Genomic DNA, 19900 nt, shown 5'->3' with positions numbered 1-19900 from the left:
AGTTTCAGGTATGGCACTGAAACTGGAAAATCTTTTTTTCGGCCCAATTTGGTTGAAAAGCTATTTTAATGTTTTTGGCTGAAAGGGATCATGTGTTTTCGGTAGAAGCTGAAAATTTGTGCTTTATCTCATTTGTTTCCTTCCATCCTCCTGTTCAGGAGTTGCCTTTCCTCCTAGACACCCCCCCCCCCCCCCGAAGTGCCTCCTTCTTTTCACCTGTAGTACCCCCAGGGCCTATCTTACAATCCTTGGTGATCTTTCTCAAAATGTCTGCCATGACAGGGGCATCACTCCTACACTCTGCCCTTTCTACACCACTAGACCATCAGGGATTGTAAGCTAGTCCGGGGGAGGGGGGGCGCTACTCTCTAATTTATTTGTACTGCAGTTATGATGTTACACAATAGTTTATATATATATATATATATATATATATATATATATATATATATATTTATGTTTATTTAATTAATTGCCTTTCCTCAATAAGATAGAAAGGCGACGAACAAATAAAACCTTTATGCAGAAAATAACACCAATTATAATAGAAAAACGTGAAGATAAGAAATCTTCTTCAATGTTTTCTTTCCTAAGGTGAACTGAATAAGCATTCTCAAATAAGTGGGTTTTGAGAAGAACTTTGAATTTCGGATATGACTGCACAAATCGAATTACAGAAGGGAGAGAATTCCAGAGTGAGGGTGCAAGCCTGAAGAATGCTCAGTTTCTAGTGGTTTCACAGTGGGATTGTTTTAGAGGTGGAAAGCAGAGCCAGCTGTCATTTAGAAAGTGAAGCACCCTCAGTGGGGTATATGGAATGATTGAGGACAGATGAGAAGGAATGCCTGAGTACAGTCCTTTGTGGCAAGAGTCAGTACCTTGAACTGAATACAGTAAGAAACAGAAAGCCAGTTGTGTTGAATAAAGGGGTTATGTGGTCAAATTTGGAAGCATGGGCGTAAATACGAATAGCAGTATTTTGACTAGTTTGATAATGTTAGAATAGTTCAAACATGAAAGGACTAGAGTGTAGAGAAGAGTTATTTGTGATGATTCATCTAGGGCTGAAATTTGTTGAGGAAATGAAAGCTCTTGATCGGGTATAATCCAAGATATCTGAAGTGGGTTACCACTGAAGAGGCATAAAAAACGTAAAATATGCGACCATGAGAAGACAGGACCAATAATGACCACGCTTCCTAGCCTACACAAAAAGAGACCAGTGTCAATGAGGTTAAATGCAGCAGTGAGATCCAAGGAGACTAGAAAGGCAATGTTGCCACTGGCTAGGATTCTACAGAAGTCATTCAGAAAAACAGTGAGAATGGTTTCACAGATGTGAGAGTGTTGTAAGGGCCCTGGAGGGGACCCAGGAGAACTGGAGAGTTGGGGTCTAACAGGGAATAAGGGAGAAATGGAAAGTCTGTGTCAGTCATATAATGGAGAAATGTTAAGTTTAATTTTTTTGAGTCTGAAAACAGTAGCCTTTAAGAGTATGAACCGTGAATATTTGGCTGAGGATAGCTATCTGTCACTATTACTACTACTAATCATTTCTATAGCTCTACTAGATGTACACAGCTCTGTACACTTGAACATGAAGAGACAGTCCCTGCTCGATATAATCTAATCAGGACAGACTGGACAAATAAGGGAATTACTTAAGGTGGGAATGATAAAACAGACATGAGTACTGAACAAGTGAACAGGGGTTAGGAGTTAAAAGTAGCCAAATGTACTAGTACATGTCTTGAAACCTAAGACATGAAAGAAGCTAAGCAAATTGCCTGTAGCATAGCCAAAGAAGGATGTACCTGGACCAAAACGATATGGTGTACCTACTGATGTAACAGACTGTGTTTTGCTTGCCAATTCTCTTATGCCAAAGATTGAATCTATATTCTGAAATTTGCTAATAAAAGCAGCTCAGCTGAAAGAGCAATTTAGAGACTAGTCTGGCAAAGTAGCTGATTTTGAAGCCGGACAGTCTTTCCTAAAGCTGGCTTTAGCTGATACTTTATACCTGTAACCTGTGTTGTGTTTTTTTCTCAAATACACATTGGGCTCTGAGATATAAGAGCCAAGGTAAGGGCAAGTAGTCCCCCAGGTTTTAACAGTCATCATGACCTGGGAGGAAGTCAAATTGGCAAGAATGGAGAACATTGCTAGCATCTCCATGATTTAGAAGTTGTCTAAAGACCATATGTTCAGTGATCTTAGAAGCAAAGCATAGATTTGAGATGGGGCACTAGTTGGATACTAATTCATGGTTCTGTGTTTTTTTTTTAATGTTTCAACATTTTTTATTTATGACACATCAAAACAAATGCATCCAACAATTGAGTATGTGACAAGTCAAATGTCAAAATGAATGGGTCAAAGACCAGAAGAAATATAGTCCGTCATCAAACTGTAAACAATTCTCCCTCCCTTCCTCCCTATCCAAACCCCATTACCCATTATACAAAACTGCAACAAGTTGTGGTTTGGTGATAATAACAACAAAGTAAACTGGCTGGTTGCAGACAATCACCAAGTGCATAGGCCATGAATACCAATACAACATCAAAGAAAAAAAAAAAAAAAGGAGGTAGGAAGAGAGGCTAGACCAGTACCAGCGAGGGAACAATGGGAAAACCATCCCCCAATTTCATCCAAGATGGAACGTCAGAATTCCAAAGTGCCTGTGCTCTTATAACACTCCAGAATATCATGGAGATAGAGGATACACCCAACTCCCATCTCTCACCCCCAGGAAAAAAAACAAACAAACCAGAAAAAAGGTTTACAGGCCAGATGCATCAGATTCTCTTTTTCATGGCTTGCACTGTGAAGGGAGGCCCCCCCCTCCAAACAATCAAAGTAATAGTGATAAACCCCTGCAATGGGGGGCATTAAGAGTTTTATAATGTGTTAAGGACAAAACTCCTGGCTTTGTGAGGTTAAGGCATTCCAAGTGTTCAAAAAATGGTTCTTCCATTTAAGGGCATAGCCTGCATGTCTCTGCTCAAACAACATTAACATACTGATGCATGCCCTTAAAAAAAATATCAATGAAGCTCATCACTGAATAACTGGTCCTGAATACCTTCATTTCTCTTCCAGTAGTGGAGGAGTATAGCCTAGTGGTTAGTGCAGTGGCCCGAGAACCAAGAGAACTGGGCTTGGTTACCACTGCACCTCCTTGCAACTCTGGGCAAGTTACTTAACCCTCCATTGCCCCAGGTACAAGATAAGTACCTGTATATACAGTGGGGGAAATAAGTATTTGATCCCTTGCTGATTTTGTAAGTTTGCCCACTGACAAAGACATGAGCAGCCCATAATTGAAGGGTAGGTTATTGGTAACAGTGAGAGATAGCACATCACAAATTAAATCCGGAAAATCACATTGTGAAAAGTATATGAATTTATTTGCATTCTGCAGAGGGAAATAAGTATTTGATCCCCCACCAACCAGTAAGAGATCTGGCCCCTACAGACCAGGTAGATGCTCCAAATCAACTCGTTACCTGCATGACAGACAGCTGTCGGCAATGGTCACCTGTATGAAAGACACCTGTCCACAGACTCAGTGAATCAGTCAGACTCTAACCTCTACAAAATGGCCAAGAGCAAGGAGCTGTCTAAGGATGTCAGGGACAAGATCATACACCTGCACAAGGCTGGAATGGGCTACAAAACCATCAGTAAGACGCTGGGCGAGAAGGAGACAACTGTTGGTGCCATAGTAAGAAAATGGAAGAAGTACAAAATGACTGTCAATCGACAAAGATCTGGGGCTCCACGCAAAATCTCACCTCGTGGGGTATCCTTGATCATGAGGAAGGTTAGAAATCAGCCTACAACTACAAGGGGGGAACTTGTCAATGATCTCAAGGCAGCTGGGACCACTGTCACCACGAAAACCATTGGTAACACATTACGACATAACGGATTGCAATCCTGCAGTGCCCGCAAGGTCCCCCTGCTCCGGAAGGCACATGTGACGGCCCGTCTGAAGTTTGCCAGTGAACACCTGGATGATGCCGAGAGTGATTGGGAGAAGGTGCTGTGGTCAGATGAGACAAAAATTGAGCTCTTTGGCATGAACTCAACTCGCCGTGTTTGGAGGAAGAGAAATGCTGCCTATGACCCAAAGAACACCGTCCCCACTGTCAAGCATGGAGGTGGAAATGTTATGTTTTGGGGGTGTTTCTCTGCTAAGGGCACAGGACTACTTCACCGCATCAATGGGAGAATGGATGGGCCATGTACTGTACAATTCTGAGTGACAACCTCCTTCCCTCCGCCAGGGCCTTAAAAATGGGTCGTGGCTGGGTCTTCCAGCATGACAATGACCCAAAACATACAGCCAAGGCAACAAAGGAGTGGCTCAGGAAGAAGCACATTAGGGTCATGGAGTGGCCTAGCCAGTCACCAGACCTTAATCCCATTGAAAACTTATGGAGGGAGCTGAAGCTGCGAGTTGCCAAGCGACAGCCCAGAACTCTTAATGATTTAGAGATGATCTGCAAAGAGGAGTGGACCAAAATTCCTCCTGACATGTGTGCAAACCTCATCATCAACTACAGAAGACGTCTGACCGCTGTGCTTGCCAACAAGGGTTTTGCCACCAAGTATTAGGTCTTGTTTGCCAGAGGGATTAAATACTTATTTCCCTCTGCAGAATGCAAATAAATTCATATACTTTCCACAATGTGATTTTCCGGATTTAATTTGTGATGTGCTATCTCTCACTGTTACCAATAACCTACCCGTCAATTATGGGCTGCTCATGTCTTTGTCAGTGGGCAAACTTACAAAATCAGCAAGGGATCAAATACTTATTTCCCCCACTGTATGTAAACCGCTTTGATTGTAACACAAAAAGGCGGTATATCAAATCCCACCCATGGGCGTAGTTTGACTTTTTCATTTGGGGGGGGGGGGGCAAAGGATGGGGTGGGGCATATTATAACATTCATTTGTGTGTGAGTGTGTATATATATATATATATATATATATATACATATATATATATATATATATATATATATATGCAAATGAATATGCTAATACGGAGGAAGGAAGGAAGGGAGGGAGAAAGAACTGGCTTTTTTGGGAATAACCATAATGAATATGTATGAGATCTCATACATATACATTATGGTTATTCCCAAAAAGGTCAGCTCTTTCTCCCTTCCTTCCTTCTTTTCTACTTACCCAGCACTCCCCTCTTCCTCTCCAGTAGTATTTCCCCACCCCCTTTCCCATACCATACCAGTGTAGAACTTAGAAATGCATAAGCTCTATATGTATATCCTTCAAGAGGTAGTGTGTCATGATTTAGGCTCTAAAACCCTTTCTGATGTTTTGGTGCCACCTCAGTAAGACCAACACACATTCTCTCCACTGCAAAACACTGTACACAAACTTGTGCAAAAACACACTCATAACTTTACCAAACCATAACAGCACTAATTCCAAGGACAGAATGAGCAACAACCTTATGTGTGGCAAGGCACCACTGTAATTACACCGGGCTCTAAAACTCCAGTACACTACCTAGTGAAAAAAACAAAAAGGGCTGCAAATACTACACGCTAGCAGAATACTGCACCTTGATCACACATGAAAAACACATGACACAACAGATATGACACATGGAACTAGAAATAAAAAAATATATGAAGGCAAAATACTGATCTGGAAAGTTACCTCAAGAAGTTAGACTCGGCATGCAACAATACTATAAAAATTGAAACTTACATGCAAAATATCACAGATGCACATTTCCAATAGCTGACATATTCCAATTAATAAATTCTGAATAAAATACTTTTTTCTACCTTTGTTGTCTGATCATTTAGTTTTTCTATTCGCTTTGGTCCCAGTGTCTTCTGTTTTATGCAGTGTCTTTTTTCCATTTGATATTTTTTTCTCTCACCATGTCCACCATCCTCCTGTGTCCTTATGCGTCCTGTCTACCATCTGTAGCCCTGTCCCCATCCTTCCTCAAGTTTCAATATCTGCCCTCAAAGTGTTCCGATCCAGCCCTTAAATTCAGCAGTTTCCCCTCCATCCATATCCAGCATTTCTCCTCACTCCCCTCTCCTCCATCCATGTCCAGCATTTCTCCTCTCTTCCTTCCCCTCCATCCGTGTTTATCACCTTTGTCTTTCCTTCCCTCCATCCTTGTCCAATACTTCTCTTCCCTGCCCTCCACTCCATCCATGACCAGCATTTCTCCTCTCTTCCCTATTATTATTATTAACATTTGTATAGCGCTACCAGACGCACGCAGTGTTAAACCCCTCCATCCATGTGCATCTCCTTCCTGACTTCCCTCCCCTCCATCCATGTCCAGCAACTCCCCTGCCCTCTCCTCCATCCATCCATAAACAACAAATTTCCTCTCTCCCCTGCCCCCTCCATCCATCCATCCATGTCCAACAATTCTCCTTTGACCCCCACCCTCCCCCATCCATGTCCAGTGACTTCCCCAGCTCCCCCTTCCATCCCTGAGTTCTAGTTTCCTCCTCTCCATCAATGTCCAGCAACTCTCTATTCTCCCCTGCCCTCTCCTCCATCCATATCCAGCAAATGTCCTCTCCCTCTGCCCCCTCCATTCCATCCGTCCAGCAATTCTCCTCACTCCTCTGCCTTCCCCTCCATGTCCAGCAATTTCTGTCCCCTTCCCTTCCAGCGATTCTCCTCTGCCCCTTCCCTCCCCTCCATGTCCAGTAATTTTGCCTCTCTCCCCAACAGCCCTCCTCTGCCTCTCCGTTCCTTCCTGCCCCCCCAATCAGTGCATTTAAACCTTTTATTTTCAGCAGCGATGACAGTGAAGAGCAGAACAGCAAGCAGGTTCGCGTCGCCTCCAGCCTTTCCCTTCCCTCACAGACAGTGTCCCGCCTTCCTTGATGACATATTTCCTGTTTCCGCAAGGGCGGGACACTGACTGTGAGGGAAGGGAAAATCTGGAGGCGAGCCTGCTTGCTGTTCTGCTCTTCACTGTCGTCGCTGCTGAAAATAAAAGATTTAAACGCGCGGGGGGAGGAGGCAGGAAGGAACGGAGAAGAGGGATGTTGGGGAGAAGAGGGATGTCGGGGAGAGGAGGGCGGGAAGTAGGGACTGAGAGCGCGTTGTGCCGGTCCTGCATTTGGGCCCCCCCCCCAAACTACGCCCATGATCCCACCCCTTTGCTCTTTCTCCTGAAGTAGGTTCAAAACATACAGTCACTCTAAGAAGGCTCTTACCTTGCTACAATTGAATGTCTCTGACCAGCAGGTATACTGCCATCTAAGCGCAGATAGGTGACAGAAGGCAGGTGAGGTTTTAGAAGATCATATTCCACAATGTCCAACATGCTCTTGAGCTGACAGAAGATTAGTAACCTGTGTTGAGCTACAACAGCTTCTGTGCCATTCTCAGAGGCTCCACCACAGCTCAAACCACAATCAAGAAGAAGCTTAAAACAAAGCACATTTATCAGTTTTATTATGATTTATTTATAACAATGCTTGGATGAACAGGCTGCTTTCAAAATGTATTTACTTTAAAACTTATGTTTTCTTAATAAGTTGCTAATAACACTCTTTTCTATAAAATACATTGCTCCAAACACTAATGCTAGGGTAATTTTGAGAAGAAATGCTACTTTGTATAACTGACCCCATAACGTTTTGCAGGTGTAACTTTTGGTAGTTGATATACAAACCCTAGCAGCTCCAATACCCAAACAGTTCTCTGCATTGATTTTTGAGTACCTTCCTTTGATGTGCTCTTTACCAGTAAATCATCCAGTAAGTGCACTCCCAGTCTGCATTGTGACGCTGTTAATACAGTAAGACATTTTGAAAACACTCGAGTGGATGAGAGGCCAAATGGTAAAAGGCGATACTGGTAGTGTGAAAAGTGAAGATACATACCTGTAGCAGGTATTCTCCAAGGACAGCAGGCTGATTGTTCTCACTGATGGGCCGGCGTCCACGATGGCCCAGGAACGGCACTTTTTCAGAGCAAAAACAAAGTTTGCCAGAGCCTTCCGGTGCGCAGGGCACAAGCACCTCGCATGCGCGGCCATCTTTCGGCCTGTTGCGCGAGAGTCCCCGCTCAGTTAGATCAAAAAGCAATAGCAAGGTGAAGGACAACTCCAAAGGGGAGGTGGGTGGGTTTGTGAGAACAATCAGCCTGCTGTCGTCGGAGAATACCTGTTACAGGTATGTATCTTCGCTTTCTCCGAGGACAAGCAGCCTGCTTGTTCACACTGATGGGATATCGCTAGCACCCAGTCTCACTCAAAACAACAAAGAAGGTCAATTGGGCCTCGCAACGGCGAGGACATAACTGAGATTGACCTAAAGCAGAAACATCTGAGAGTGCAGCCTGGAACAGAATAAAAATGGGCCTAGGGGGGTGGAGTTGCATTCTAAACCCTGAACAGATTCTGCAGCACCGACTGCCCAAACCGACTGTCGCATTGGGTATCCTGCTGAAGGAAGTAGTGAGATGTGAACGTGTGGATTGATGACCACGTCGCAGCCTTGCAATCTTTTTTATAGTGGCTGACTTCAAATGAGCCACCGACGCCGCCATGGCTCTAACATTATGAGCCGTGACATGACCCTCAAGAGTCAGCCCAGCTTGGGCATAAGTGAAGGAAATGCAATCTGCTAGCCAATTGGAAATGGTGCGTTTCCCGACTGCTGGTGCGTTTCCCGACTGCGACTCCACTTCTGTTGGGATCAAAAGAAACAAACATTTGGGCGGACTGTCTGAAGGGACTTGTCCACTCCACATAAAAGGCCAATGTTCTCTTGCAGTCCAAGATGTGCAACTGACGTTTAGCAGGGCGGGTATGAGGACGGGGGAAAAATGTTGGCAAGACAATTGACTGGTTCAGATGGAACTCCGACACCACCTTTGGCAAGAACTGGGTGTGTGCGGAGGACTACTCTGTTGTGATGAAACTTGAGATAAGGAGCATGCACCACCAAGGCTTGGAGCTCACTGATTCTATGTGCTGAAGTAACAGCCACCAAGAAAATGACCTTCCAGGTCAAGTACTTCAGATGGCAGGAATTCAGTGGCTCAAAAGGAGGCTTCATCAACTGGGTGAGAACGACGTTGAGATCCCATGACACTGGTGGGGTTTTGACAGGGGGCTTTGACAAAAGCAAACATCTCAAGAAGCGAACAACTAAAGGCTGTCCAGAGATAGGCTTACCCTCTACATGTTGATGATAAGCACTAATTGCGCTAAGATGAACTGTTACGGAGTTGGTCTTAAGACCAGACTCTGACACGTGTAGAAGGTATTCAAGCAGGGTCCGTGTAGGACAAGAGCGAGGATCTAGGGCCTTGCTATCACACCAGACGGCAAACCTCCTCCTCTTCGTGGAATCTTTCCTGGAAGCAAGCAAAACCCGGGAGACACCCTCAGAGAGACCCAAGGAAGTGAATTCTACTCTCTCAACATCCAGACTGTGAGAGCCAGAGACCGGAGGTTGGGATGCAGAAGCGCTCCCTCATTCTGAGTGTTGGAAAACAGTCCAATCTCCACGGTTCTTCGGAGGACAACTCCAGAAGAAGAGGGAACCAAATCTGACACGGCCAGAAGGGAGCAATCAGAATCATGGTTCCGCGGTCTTGCTTGAGTTTCAGCAAAGTCTTCCCCACCAGAGGTATGGGAGGATATGCGTACAACAGGTCCTTCCCCCAATGAAGGAGAAAGGCATCCGACGCTAGTCTGTCTTGGGCCTGAAGTCTGGAACAGAACTGAGGGACCTTATGATTGACCTGAGTGGCAAAAAGATCCACTGAGGGGGTGCCCAACTCTCGGAAGATCTTGCGTATGACACCCAAGTTGAGTGACCACTCGTGAGGTTGCATTATCCTGCTCAATCTGTCTGCCAGACTGTTGTTTACTCCTGCCAGATAAATGGCTTGGAGAAAACATGCCGTAATGGCGAGCCCAAAACCACATCTGGACAGCTTCCCGACACAGGGGGCGAGATCCGGTGCCCCCCTACTTGTTGATGTAGTACATGGTAACCTGATTGTCTGTCTGAATTTGGATAATTTGATTGGACAGCCGATCCCTGAAAGCCTTTAGAGCTTTCCAGACTGCTCGCAACTCCAGGAGGTTGAACTGAAGACCTTTTTCCTGGAGGGACCAAACTCCTTGAGTGTGAAGCCCATCGACATGAACTTCCCACCCCAGGAGGGATGCATCCGTGGTCAGCACTTTGTGAGGCTGACGAATTTGAAAGGGACGTCCCAAGGTCAAATTGGATCGAATTGTCCACCACTGAAGGAAATTGTGAAAAATCAGTGGACAGCTGGATTGCATCCTCTAGATCCCCTGCAGCTTGATACCACTGGGAAGCTAGGGTCCATTGAGCTGATCTCATGTGAAGACGGACCAAGGGTGTCACATGGACTGTGGAGGCCATATGGCCTAGAAGTCTCAACATCTGCTGAGCTGTGATCTGCTGAGACACTCTAGCCATGGAAACTAGAGACAGAAGATTGTCTGCTCGCTTCTGGAAGGTAGGCACAAGTCGTCTGTGAGTCCAGCAGAGCTCCTATAAATTCCAGTTGCTGAACAGGGAAAAGATGGGACAGGGTAATTATAACAAACCTGAGTAGCTCCAGCAGTTGAATAGTCATCTGCATGGACTGTAGAGCTCCTGCCTCTGAGGTGTTCTTCACCAGCCAATCATCGAGATAAGGGAGCACATGCACTCCCAGTCTGCGTAGCGATGCTGCAACTACTGCCAGGCATTTTGTAAAGACCCTGGGCGCAGACGCCAGACCAAAGGACAGCACACAATACTGGAAGTGTTGCGCTCCTAGATGGAATCGAAGGTACTTCTTGTGAGCTGGAAGTATCGGGATGTATGTATAAGCATCCTTTAAGTCCAGAGAGCATAGCCAATCGTTTTCCTGACTCATAGGAAGAAGGGTGCCCAGGGAAACCATCCTGAACTTTTGTCGGACTAGGAATTTGTTCAGGGCCCTTAGGTCTAGGATGGGACGCATCCTCCGTTTTCTTTTGTACAAGAAACTACCTGGAATAGAATCCCAGCCCTTCTTGCCCTGGTGGAACGGGCTCGACTGCATTGGCGCTGAGAAGGGCAGAGAGTTCCTCTGCAAGTACCTGCCTGTGCTGGAAGCTGAAGGACTGAGCTCCCTGTGGGCAATTTGGAGGTCTGGAGATCAAATTGAGGGAGTATCCTAACCGGACTATTTGAAGAACCCACGGATCGGAGGTTATGAGAGGCCACCTTTGGTAAAAAAATTATAACCCCCCCCCCCCCCCCCGACCGGCAAGTCATCCGGCACGGACACCTTTATAGTGGCTTTGCTCAGCTGGACCCAGTCAAAAGCCCATTCCTTGCTTTTGCTGGGGAGCCACAGGGGCCTGCCTTGGCGCACGCTGTTGACGAGAACGAGCATGCTGGGGATGAGCCTGAGAAGGCTGTTGAGAAGGAGGATTGTACCTACGCTTGTTATAAGCATAGGGAGCATTCTTCCTTCGCCGGAAAAATCGTCTACCTGATGAGGTAGTAGCAGAAGGTGCCCGGCGGGAGAGATTGTCCATAGCAGTTTCCCGCTGCGTGATCTGATCAACCACTTGCTCGACTTTCTCACCAAAAACATTATCCCCCCGGCAAGGGACATCCACAATCCGCTGCTGGACTCTATTGTCCAGGTCAGAGGCGTGCAGCCATGAAAGTCTGCGCATCACTATACCTTGGGCAGCGGTTCTGGATGCAACATCAAAAGAATCGTAAGCACCCCTGGACAGGAATTTACGACACGCCTTCTGCTGCCTGACCACCTCCTGAAAAGGCTTGGCCTGCTCCGGAGGGAGCTTATCAACCAAGTCCGCCAGTTGCTTCACCGTGTTCCTCAAGTGAATGCTTGTGTACAGCTTGGTAGGATTGAATTTTGGCCACGAGAATAGAGGCCTGATACACCTTTTTCCCAAAAGAGTCCAGGGTTCTAGATTCTCTTCCCGGAGGCGCCGAGGCAAAGTCTCTAGAACTCCTGGCTCTCTTGAGAGCGGAATCCACAACTATAGAGTCGTGAGTTAACTGCGACTTCATCAGCTCAGGTTCTCCGTGAATCCGATATTGGGACTCAGCTTTCTTGGGAATGGAGGGATTACTTAGTGGTTTCATCCAGTTCCGAAAAGGTGTCTCCTCGAGCACATTATGCAAAGGAACCGTGGATGACTCCTTAGGTGGCGAAGGATAGTCCTCCAGCATCTCAGTCCTGGGCTCATCCTCAAATACCACAGGGAAAGGAATAGCCACAGAAAGCTTTCTTTCTGGTGAAGGAGTAGGATCAGAAGGAAGACCACAAGACTCCTCAGAAGAGAAATACCTGGGGTCCTCTGCTTCATCTCACAAGGCATCCTCATTGGTATCGGACAAGAGTTCCTTAACTGCAGTCCGAAACCGGGCCCATCTCGACACAGAGGAACCATGTCCTCGATGGCGATGTCGAGAAGTCGACTCCCATGCCGGCGGCGATGAAGCTCCCTCCAGCGATGTCGACCTGGGTGGCAGCCGACCCCAATGCCGCAGGTGGCACCGGTGTCAGAGACCTCACCACAGGCATAGAGCCAGCTGCCGCTTCCATCGACGGTACAGAGGGCGCAAGCACCCCCGGTACCGGAGCAGACTGACACAGCAACTCCTCCAGGAGACCTGGAAGAATGGCTCGGATACGCTCATCTAGTGTCGCTGTCGAGCAAGGCTGCGGGGTCAGTGCAAGAATTGGCGTCAGACTCTGTGGAGGTACTGGTCTGCCCGAAGACCGACACCTCTTGAATGGAGAGTGAGCGGTCCTCCCAGCGTCGGTGCTTCATGGGTGCCAAATCCTTCGATGCCCCGGAGCTCCCGGCACTGTGCTTGTGTTGCGTTCTCGAGGGCCTTGGCATTCTGTCAGGTCTTCGAGGCAGGACTGGAGTTCGTGAGCCTTTGGGCCACTGCCGAGGAGCGGCAGCGGCAGGCAAGACCACCTCGGGACTGGAAACACAGAAGAGCAGTACTGGAACTCTGGACTGGAGTAGTACAAGGTAGGCAACTAGAACAGATGAGACAGGAACAGCTTCACCTGCACCTAGCCACCGTTCCTCCGGAGTTGAGCTCTGAAGTGCAGGCGGCCAGCAGGACTTGCAGGATAAGGCAGGAACTGAAAATCCAGAGGACCCACCCTGGGTCTGGGATACACGAGGGTGACAGGACACGGAACTAGACTCAGACAGTGTGACCCAGAAGACAGACCAAGGAACACAAGGCGAACAGAAGCTAGCAGGAGCAAGGACTAGGGCAGCAACACACTAGGCAGAACGGGGATCCGGGAATACCCACAGGGTACCCCCCTCTAGCTAGGTGGAGACAGGATACAGGAATAATCACCCAGGAAAACACACTAGCCAGACAGATACAGGATTCAGGATATACCCTCAGGATATAGAAGCAGGGTAGGCACACAGGCTAGGCAAGGCAGGACTTAGGGTAAAGAGAGCAAACCAGGAATAACAGGCCAAGGGTCTTGGGCAGGCAGCAGAGCAAACAGACAACAGACAGCGTAAACACGGACAGAGGCTTCACCCCAAACACAGGGTAAGCTGGAACAGAGGCTTCACCCCAAACACAGGGTAAGCCAGGAACAGAGGCTTCACCCCAAACACAGGGTAAGCCAGGAAAGACCCGCAGTCCACAGACACACAGTGGCAGGGAGGAACCCCCCACAGGAAGACAACAGACATGGAGTGAAGCTGGGCTGGAACCCAGAGAAAGGCTAAGCAGTAGTGCAGCAGACACTTACTAACCTGACCTGGCCTAAGAGCATAACACCATCAATGCAAAGGCCCAGAATGCCAGCACAGCACTTCCTTATGAAGGCTCTCACTGATGAGGTCACCAGCAGCAGGACAGAAGCAGGAAGTACCTTGACCCCAAAGAGAGGCTTGACACACATAGGAAGTGAGCCCACAGGAAAGACAAGCAGGAGCCATCTTGGAATCTGGCATAGAGCCGGTGGCAGCCATCTTAGATGCTGGCTCCCTAGAGAGGCATAGCCCACACAGGTGAGGTCTAGTGAAGCAATCAGGTTCATGCTGGAAGCAGCCAGCAAACCAGGACAGAGACAAGACTAACACAAACACAGAGAGAAGCCAGCACAGCCGCTGGCCCCCAGAAATGAGGTAACTCTGAGGGTGGTCAAGGCCACCGATGTGACAGCTTGGAAGGAGACCGATGACAATGCTTCTTCGCCTTCGCTTGATGTACGTCATCGATACTCCTCGGTACCAACGAGGAGGACGTGGAATCCACACGCCTCCTCGGGGTCTGGTCGGTCCCGGGGAGCCTGTACAGCAGGAGACTTTGAGGCAGGTGGAGACCCACTCGACGGCTCACTGCTCACAGCGTGTGGTGGTCTCCGGACAGCCATTACCTGTGCTCCTGAAGTCAATGCTATCTTTGGTGCCAATATCAACGACGCTGACCTTGGTATTGATGTCGACGGCGAGGAACCGGTCGAAGCTCCGAAAAGACGGTCCCGAAGAGCTTTTCTCGATGCTTGTGTCCGCCTTTTAAGGCTAAGACACAACTTACATGCGACTGGGCGATGGTCGGGCCCAAGGCACTGAAGACACCACGTGTGGGGATCGGTACCTGAGATTGACCGGTTGGACCGAGCACACTTCTTGAAGCCGCTGGGAGTCCTCGATGACATGGACGGAAAAATAGCGACAGCGAAGTCAAAATCTGCGATTGTGCCAAATAAAAGGGCACAAAATTGAGAAAGCGCATACGCATGAAGGAAACTTAAAGGGCCAAACTAAGAAATAAAGGATTTTTTTTCTATAGTTTTGAAGGCAGGATAAAAGAAAGACAAAAGAGGGAGAAAAACTCTCAAAAATGAAGACTCTTTTCTCTGGGCCTGAGGAGAGAGACCGACAAAGCAGCCACTCTCCACCGCGGAAAAAGAAAAACTGAGCGGGGACTCTTGAGCGCCGGGCGGGAAGATGGCCGTGCAATGTGCGGTGCATGCGCCCCGTGCGCCGGAAGGCTCTGGCAAACTTTGTTTGTTTTTGCTCTGAAAAACTGCCATTCCTGGGCCGCCATGGACGCCGGCCCATCAGTGAGAACAAGCAGCCTGCTTGTCCTTGGAGAATCTAAGATACTGTGGCTGGGATGCATCTGGATGCGGGTATAAATATTCTTTAAGTCCAGAAAGCATAGTCAATCATTTGCCTGAATCATGGGAAGAAGGGGGCCTAGGGAAATCAACCCAAACTTTTCTTTAACCAGATATTTGTTCAGGGACCTTAGGTCTAAGATGGGATGAAATACCTCTGTCTTTTTGGCACAAAGTACTTGGAATAGCATCCTTTCCCTTCTTCCTCTGGTGGCATTGGTTCAACCACATGGGCCTTTAGAAGGGAGGAGAGTTCCACTGCGAGCACAACTCGATAGTGAGAACTGAGTTTTGACGTTCTTTCTGGGCAATTTGGAGGAAGTTGATGCAAATTGAGGGACGCAAATTTGAAAGACTCACCAGTCTGAGATTACAAGGGGCCACCTTTCTTGGAAAAAATTCAGCCTCCCTCCGACAGGCAGGTAATCTGAGATGGGTACTTTTATGTCAGCTATGCTCTGCTGGAGCCAGTCAAAAGCTCGTTCCCTGCTTAGACTGGGGAACTGGCTGGAATTTCTAGGCCCATTGGTCCTGAGGATGGGAGTGTGGGGCCTGCACCTGCTGGGCAGGGCAAGTTGAAGGAGTGAACTTATGTCTTTGAGAGTAGTAGAAACCCTTCTGATGCCTGCCTGAAAACCTTGAAGAAGTGGAGTCCGCACAAAGAGACAGGGACTTGATGTATCAGTTCTTTTCCTAATGAGGTCAGCAACCTCTTACACCTTGCCCCAAAAAGGCGGTCTCTTTGGAAAGATATCCGCCTGCTTTTCTTAAACTGCTTGTTCTAGGTCTGAAACAAACACCCATGAGAGTCTGCATATGCCAGTACCTAATGCAGAATGTTTGGATGCCACATCACAGGCATTAAGTTGTTCAAGCCATGTGCTTTCGACACTCTTCCTGCTTGGCCACTAGCTGACGCAGATCTGTGGCCTTCTCTGGAGGCAGAATATCTGCAAACTCCATCACACTGTGTAACAAGTTCTTCAAACAGATACTCATGTAGAGCTGGTAGAACCTGAAGCAGGAAATGAGCCTTGAAACACTTTCCTCCCAAAAGACTCCGAGCATCCCTACCTAGGGGTGCTGAGGCATGGGTCCTTGATCTTATGGCTCAATTGAGGGTGGATTCGACCACCATGGAATGGTGTGCTGCTTCTCAAATATAAGAGCTTTCTGGTACAGGATGTATAGTGAGAGGGGTCTCCCAATTCTTCAATCTGTGCAAGCCTGAGGATGCTGTATATGGGAACTGTCACAGGAGGGGAGTCATAATCAAGGATGTCGAACATCTCGGCCCTGGGCTCATCTTCAATTTCCAAATTAAAGGGGATGGCCTCAGCCATCTCTCTTGGAAAGCTGACAAAGGAGAGCTCCTCTGGGGCAGATTTCCTCCTCTCCTGAGGTGGAGAAGTGTCTGAAATCAGAAGAAGAGATCCCTCCTCCGAGGGCTCCTCTGGTTCTATATCAGACCTCCAGGAACTTCTGACTCACTGAAGTAATCCTCATGGGACGTCCGAGTCTGTGTGTGTGCCTTGGACCACGAGACTAACGATCAGACTCTGGATGAAAACACCAAAGTATGGGTCCTCTCCTGGACTCTGGTGTCACTTCCTCCCCAGTTGGAGCACTGTATTGGATGGTGCTGGTTATGACGCTCAATGAGGCACTGACACCTGTACTAATGCCCTCGATACCTCAGCATTGCACCGAGCCAGGATGCACCCCAGCTCCTCCTGTAATATGACCCAGAGTTGCTCCTTGAGGGCAGGCATCAGGAAAGTCAGGGCTGGCACTGGTGTGGTGACACTCTGTGAGGATGTAGGAGCCAAATCGGAGGCAGGGTCCCGGCTTCAAGGAGACTGGTGAATTGGCATTGCTTCCATGGAAGGAGAACAATTCTCACAGTACTGACGCTTCTCAGGTACCGGCAAATGCCAGTTCCTTGGAGTAACTGGCACTATGCTCCAATGAGGATTGATGTTGGTGCTTCCTCGCCTTCGCTTGATGCACAAAATCAGGGTCCCTCAATGCTGATACAGAATCCTTGAGAGTCCTTGGTGTTGGGTCTGATGATACTTGACCCGAGAGTGTGCTACTAATGCCTGATGTCAAGGCAGGGGGATACTTCCTTGATGTCAATGCATCTGGTGCAGCTCCTGAAGCCATGGAGACTGATACCTTCAATGCCAATGTACTGGACTTTGGTGTGCCAAAATGTTTTTTCACACAGGACCTGTGCTTTTCTACATTTGAGCACAAAGTGAACAGTGAGAGGACTTATGGTCAGGCCCAAGTCATGAGGGTCAGTCACAGACAAGGTCCTACCACAGCTTGAGTGCTTCTTAAACCTACTAGGAGATTTTTTGGACATACCCAGAAAAATAGCTGAAGCGAAATCAAATAAATCAATCCTGATTTTTTTTCTTAAATAAAAGAAAGTGTGCTGACCAGGAGCTCAGGCCTAAGCAGGCTGCAAGATATGGAAAAACAAAGAAAACTTAAAAGTGCTGAAAAAAAATCTAAAAGTTAAGGGGAGAGAGGAAAAACAACTGAACAAATAGTCTCATGTAAAGAAAAGACAAAAAAAAAAGTACCATGAGGAAAATCTTATGACACTATCTGAAGAGATGTCTGCCTAATGGTATTAGTGAAGTCACCTGAGAACCTGGGGAATTGGGTTCAATTGCCACTGCAGCTCCTTGTGAGTCTGGGCAAGACACTTAACCCTTCATTGCCCAGGTATAAAATAAGTACTTGTATATAATATGTAAACCACTTTGATTGTAACTACAGACATGTGCGCATGTGCAGTTGGGCCCGCCAAAAGCTGGGCAGTGTCTATGCCGGGCTTCGTGGATGACATCATCCATATGTGAAAACTAATTGCCCTGCTTGCTTTCGGAGACAAAGGGATACACTCACTAGTATTCTAAGGAAATACCTCTTTACACAAAAGGTAATGGCCTCCCAGTGGAGGTGATACAGAGTGCATCTGAATTCAAGAAAGCATGGGACAAGCATGTAGGATTTCCAAGGACAAGGAGATAGTAGATGGTATGGATGGGAAGACTGGATAGCCCTGATCAGCTGTCACTTTTTCTGTTTCTATATGTAGTTTGACGCTACTGAGTTGTTTGTAATCTATAAAGCAAAACAAAAAAGATAAAAATGTCCAATATTTCAAGGTTTACTTTGGTGCTCATTTTCAAAGAAAATGATTGTTGTTTGTATGCTTTTTACAACTTTGATGGACAATAAATTTAATATTTACTTTCTACTATCTCTGGCCTAAACTCCCTTTGTGAAGTCCATTGGCCCTGCCCTACCTTGTTTTTGGTTCCAATTTGTAGGGCATTTACTCCCCTTTATCTTGGGGGGTAAATGCCCTACAAAATGTATTACTGGGATAGCTCACTGGCAATGCTGCAATTAAGAAGACCTAACATCTACTTCCTAAGCTGATGGGGAATGCTAGTGAGACAGCAGTGTGCAGCAGCAGCTCAGAAAGCAAATGGAATTTTAGGAAATCTTAGAAAAGGCATGGAAAACAAAAAATTTGGGAAGCTTGCCAGGTGCCTTTGGCCTGGATTGGCCGCTGTCGTGGACAGGATGCTGGGCTAGATGGACCCTTGGTCTTTTCCCAGTGTGGCATTACTTATGTACTTATGTATAATGCCTTTGTATCATTCCCTGATGTGACCGCACCTCAAATACTGTGTGCAATTCTAGTCACCGCATCTCAAAAAAGATAAAGTGGAATTAGAAAAGGTACAGAGAAGGGCAACGAAAATGGTAAAGGAATGGGATGACTTCCCTATGAGGAAAGGCTAAAGGGGATAAGGCTCTTCAGCTTGGAGAACAGACAGCTGAGGGGAGATATAATAGAGTTCTATAAAGTACTGAGTGGAGTGGACTGGGTAGGGGGGTAAAGGAGAAATTAGGCCTTACCTGCTAATTTGCTTTCCTTTAGTCCTTCTGGACCGGCCCAGTGATTGACTGATGGGTTGTGAACACCTTCCAGCAGGTGGATTCTGAGACTTCTGACTCATCAGAGATAGCCAATAAGAGCCCTTGCCAGACAGTAGAGTCCAGTTTACAGTAGCCAAGCAGAAAAAAAGAAATCAACCTTATACATTTTGTGCACTCGGGAACCTGAGCAGTCAGAGACATCAGGCTAATGAAATGTCTGTGTAACATGCCGAAGGTGCCGCACTCTCCCCGGGCACCAAAGTATAACAAAGGAACAATCCTGTGGGGTTTTTTTTTTCAAACAACAAGGAAGCATAGATCGACAGCGCAGCTCTCCTCAAAGGATCAACAGGCTAAATACAACTATAGAAACACGCTGTGAAATGGGAGGGATCTGGGCCGGTCCTGAGGGACTAAAGGAAAGCAAATTAGCAGGTAGGGCCTAATTTCTCCTTCCTTACAGTCCCTTCGGACCAGCCCAGTGATTGACTGATGGGAAGTAATAGAGCTGTGAAATCATGGGCAGGATCCCAGCAGCCCCGCTGTAAGCACCTGTGTCCCAAACGCAGAATCCTGCCGACTCTGCACATCTAACCGGTAATGCTTGGAAAAAGAATACAAGGAGGACTAAGTCACCGCTCTGCATATCTCAAGTGGAGGAACCAAACAGCGCTTGGCCCAAGAAGCAGCCTGACCTCTGGTAGAGTGAGTCTTCACTCCCACA

At 47.1% G+C, this 19900-nt stretch overlaps 1 protein-coding gene across 1 annotated transcript in view; it reads right to left on the bottom strand.

Moving 5' to 3' along the window:
• BTAF1 (B-TFIID TATA-box binding protein associated factor 1) overlaps positions 1 to 19900 on the bottom strand; it is a 620170-nt gene that overhangs the window by 12724 nt on the left and 587546 nt on the right. The window contains 1 exon segment of the mRNA XM_030204965.1: positions 7242 to 7453. Within this exon segment, the coding sequence (XP_030060825.1) occupies positions 7242 to 7453 (212 nt within the window).

Source organism: Microcaecilia unicolor, chromosome 5 (assembly GCF_901765095.1).
Source record: "Microcaecilia unicolor chromosome 5, aMicUni1.1, whole genome shotgun sequence".
NCBI classification, from domain to species: Eukaryota; Metazoa; Chordata; class Amphibia; order Gymnophiona; family Siphonopidae; genus Microcaecilia; species Microcaecilia unicolor.
The sequence above is the reverse complement of the archived record's forward strand: the minus strand, read 5'-3'. Positions and strand labels throughout refer to the sequence as shown.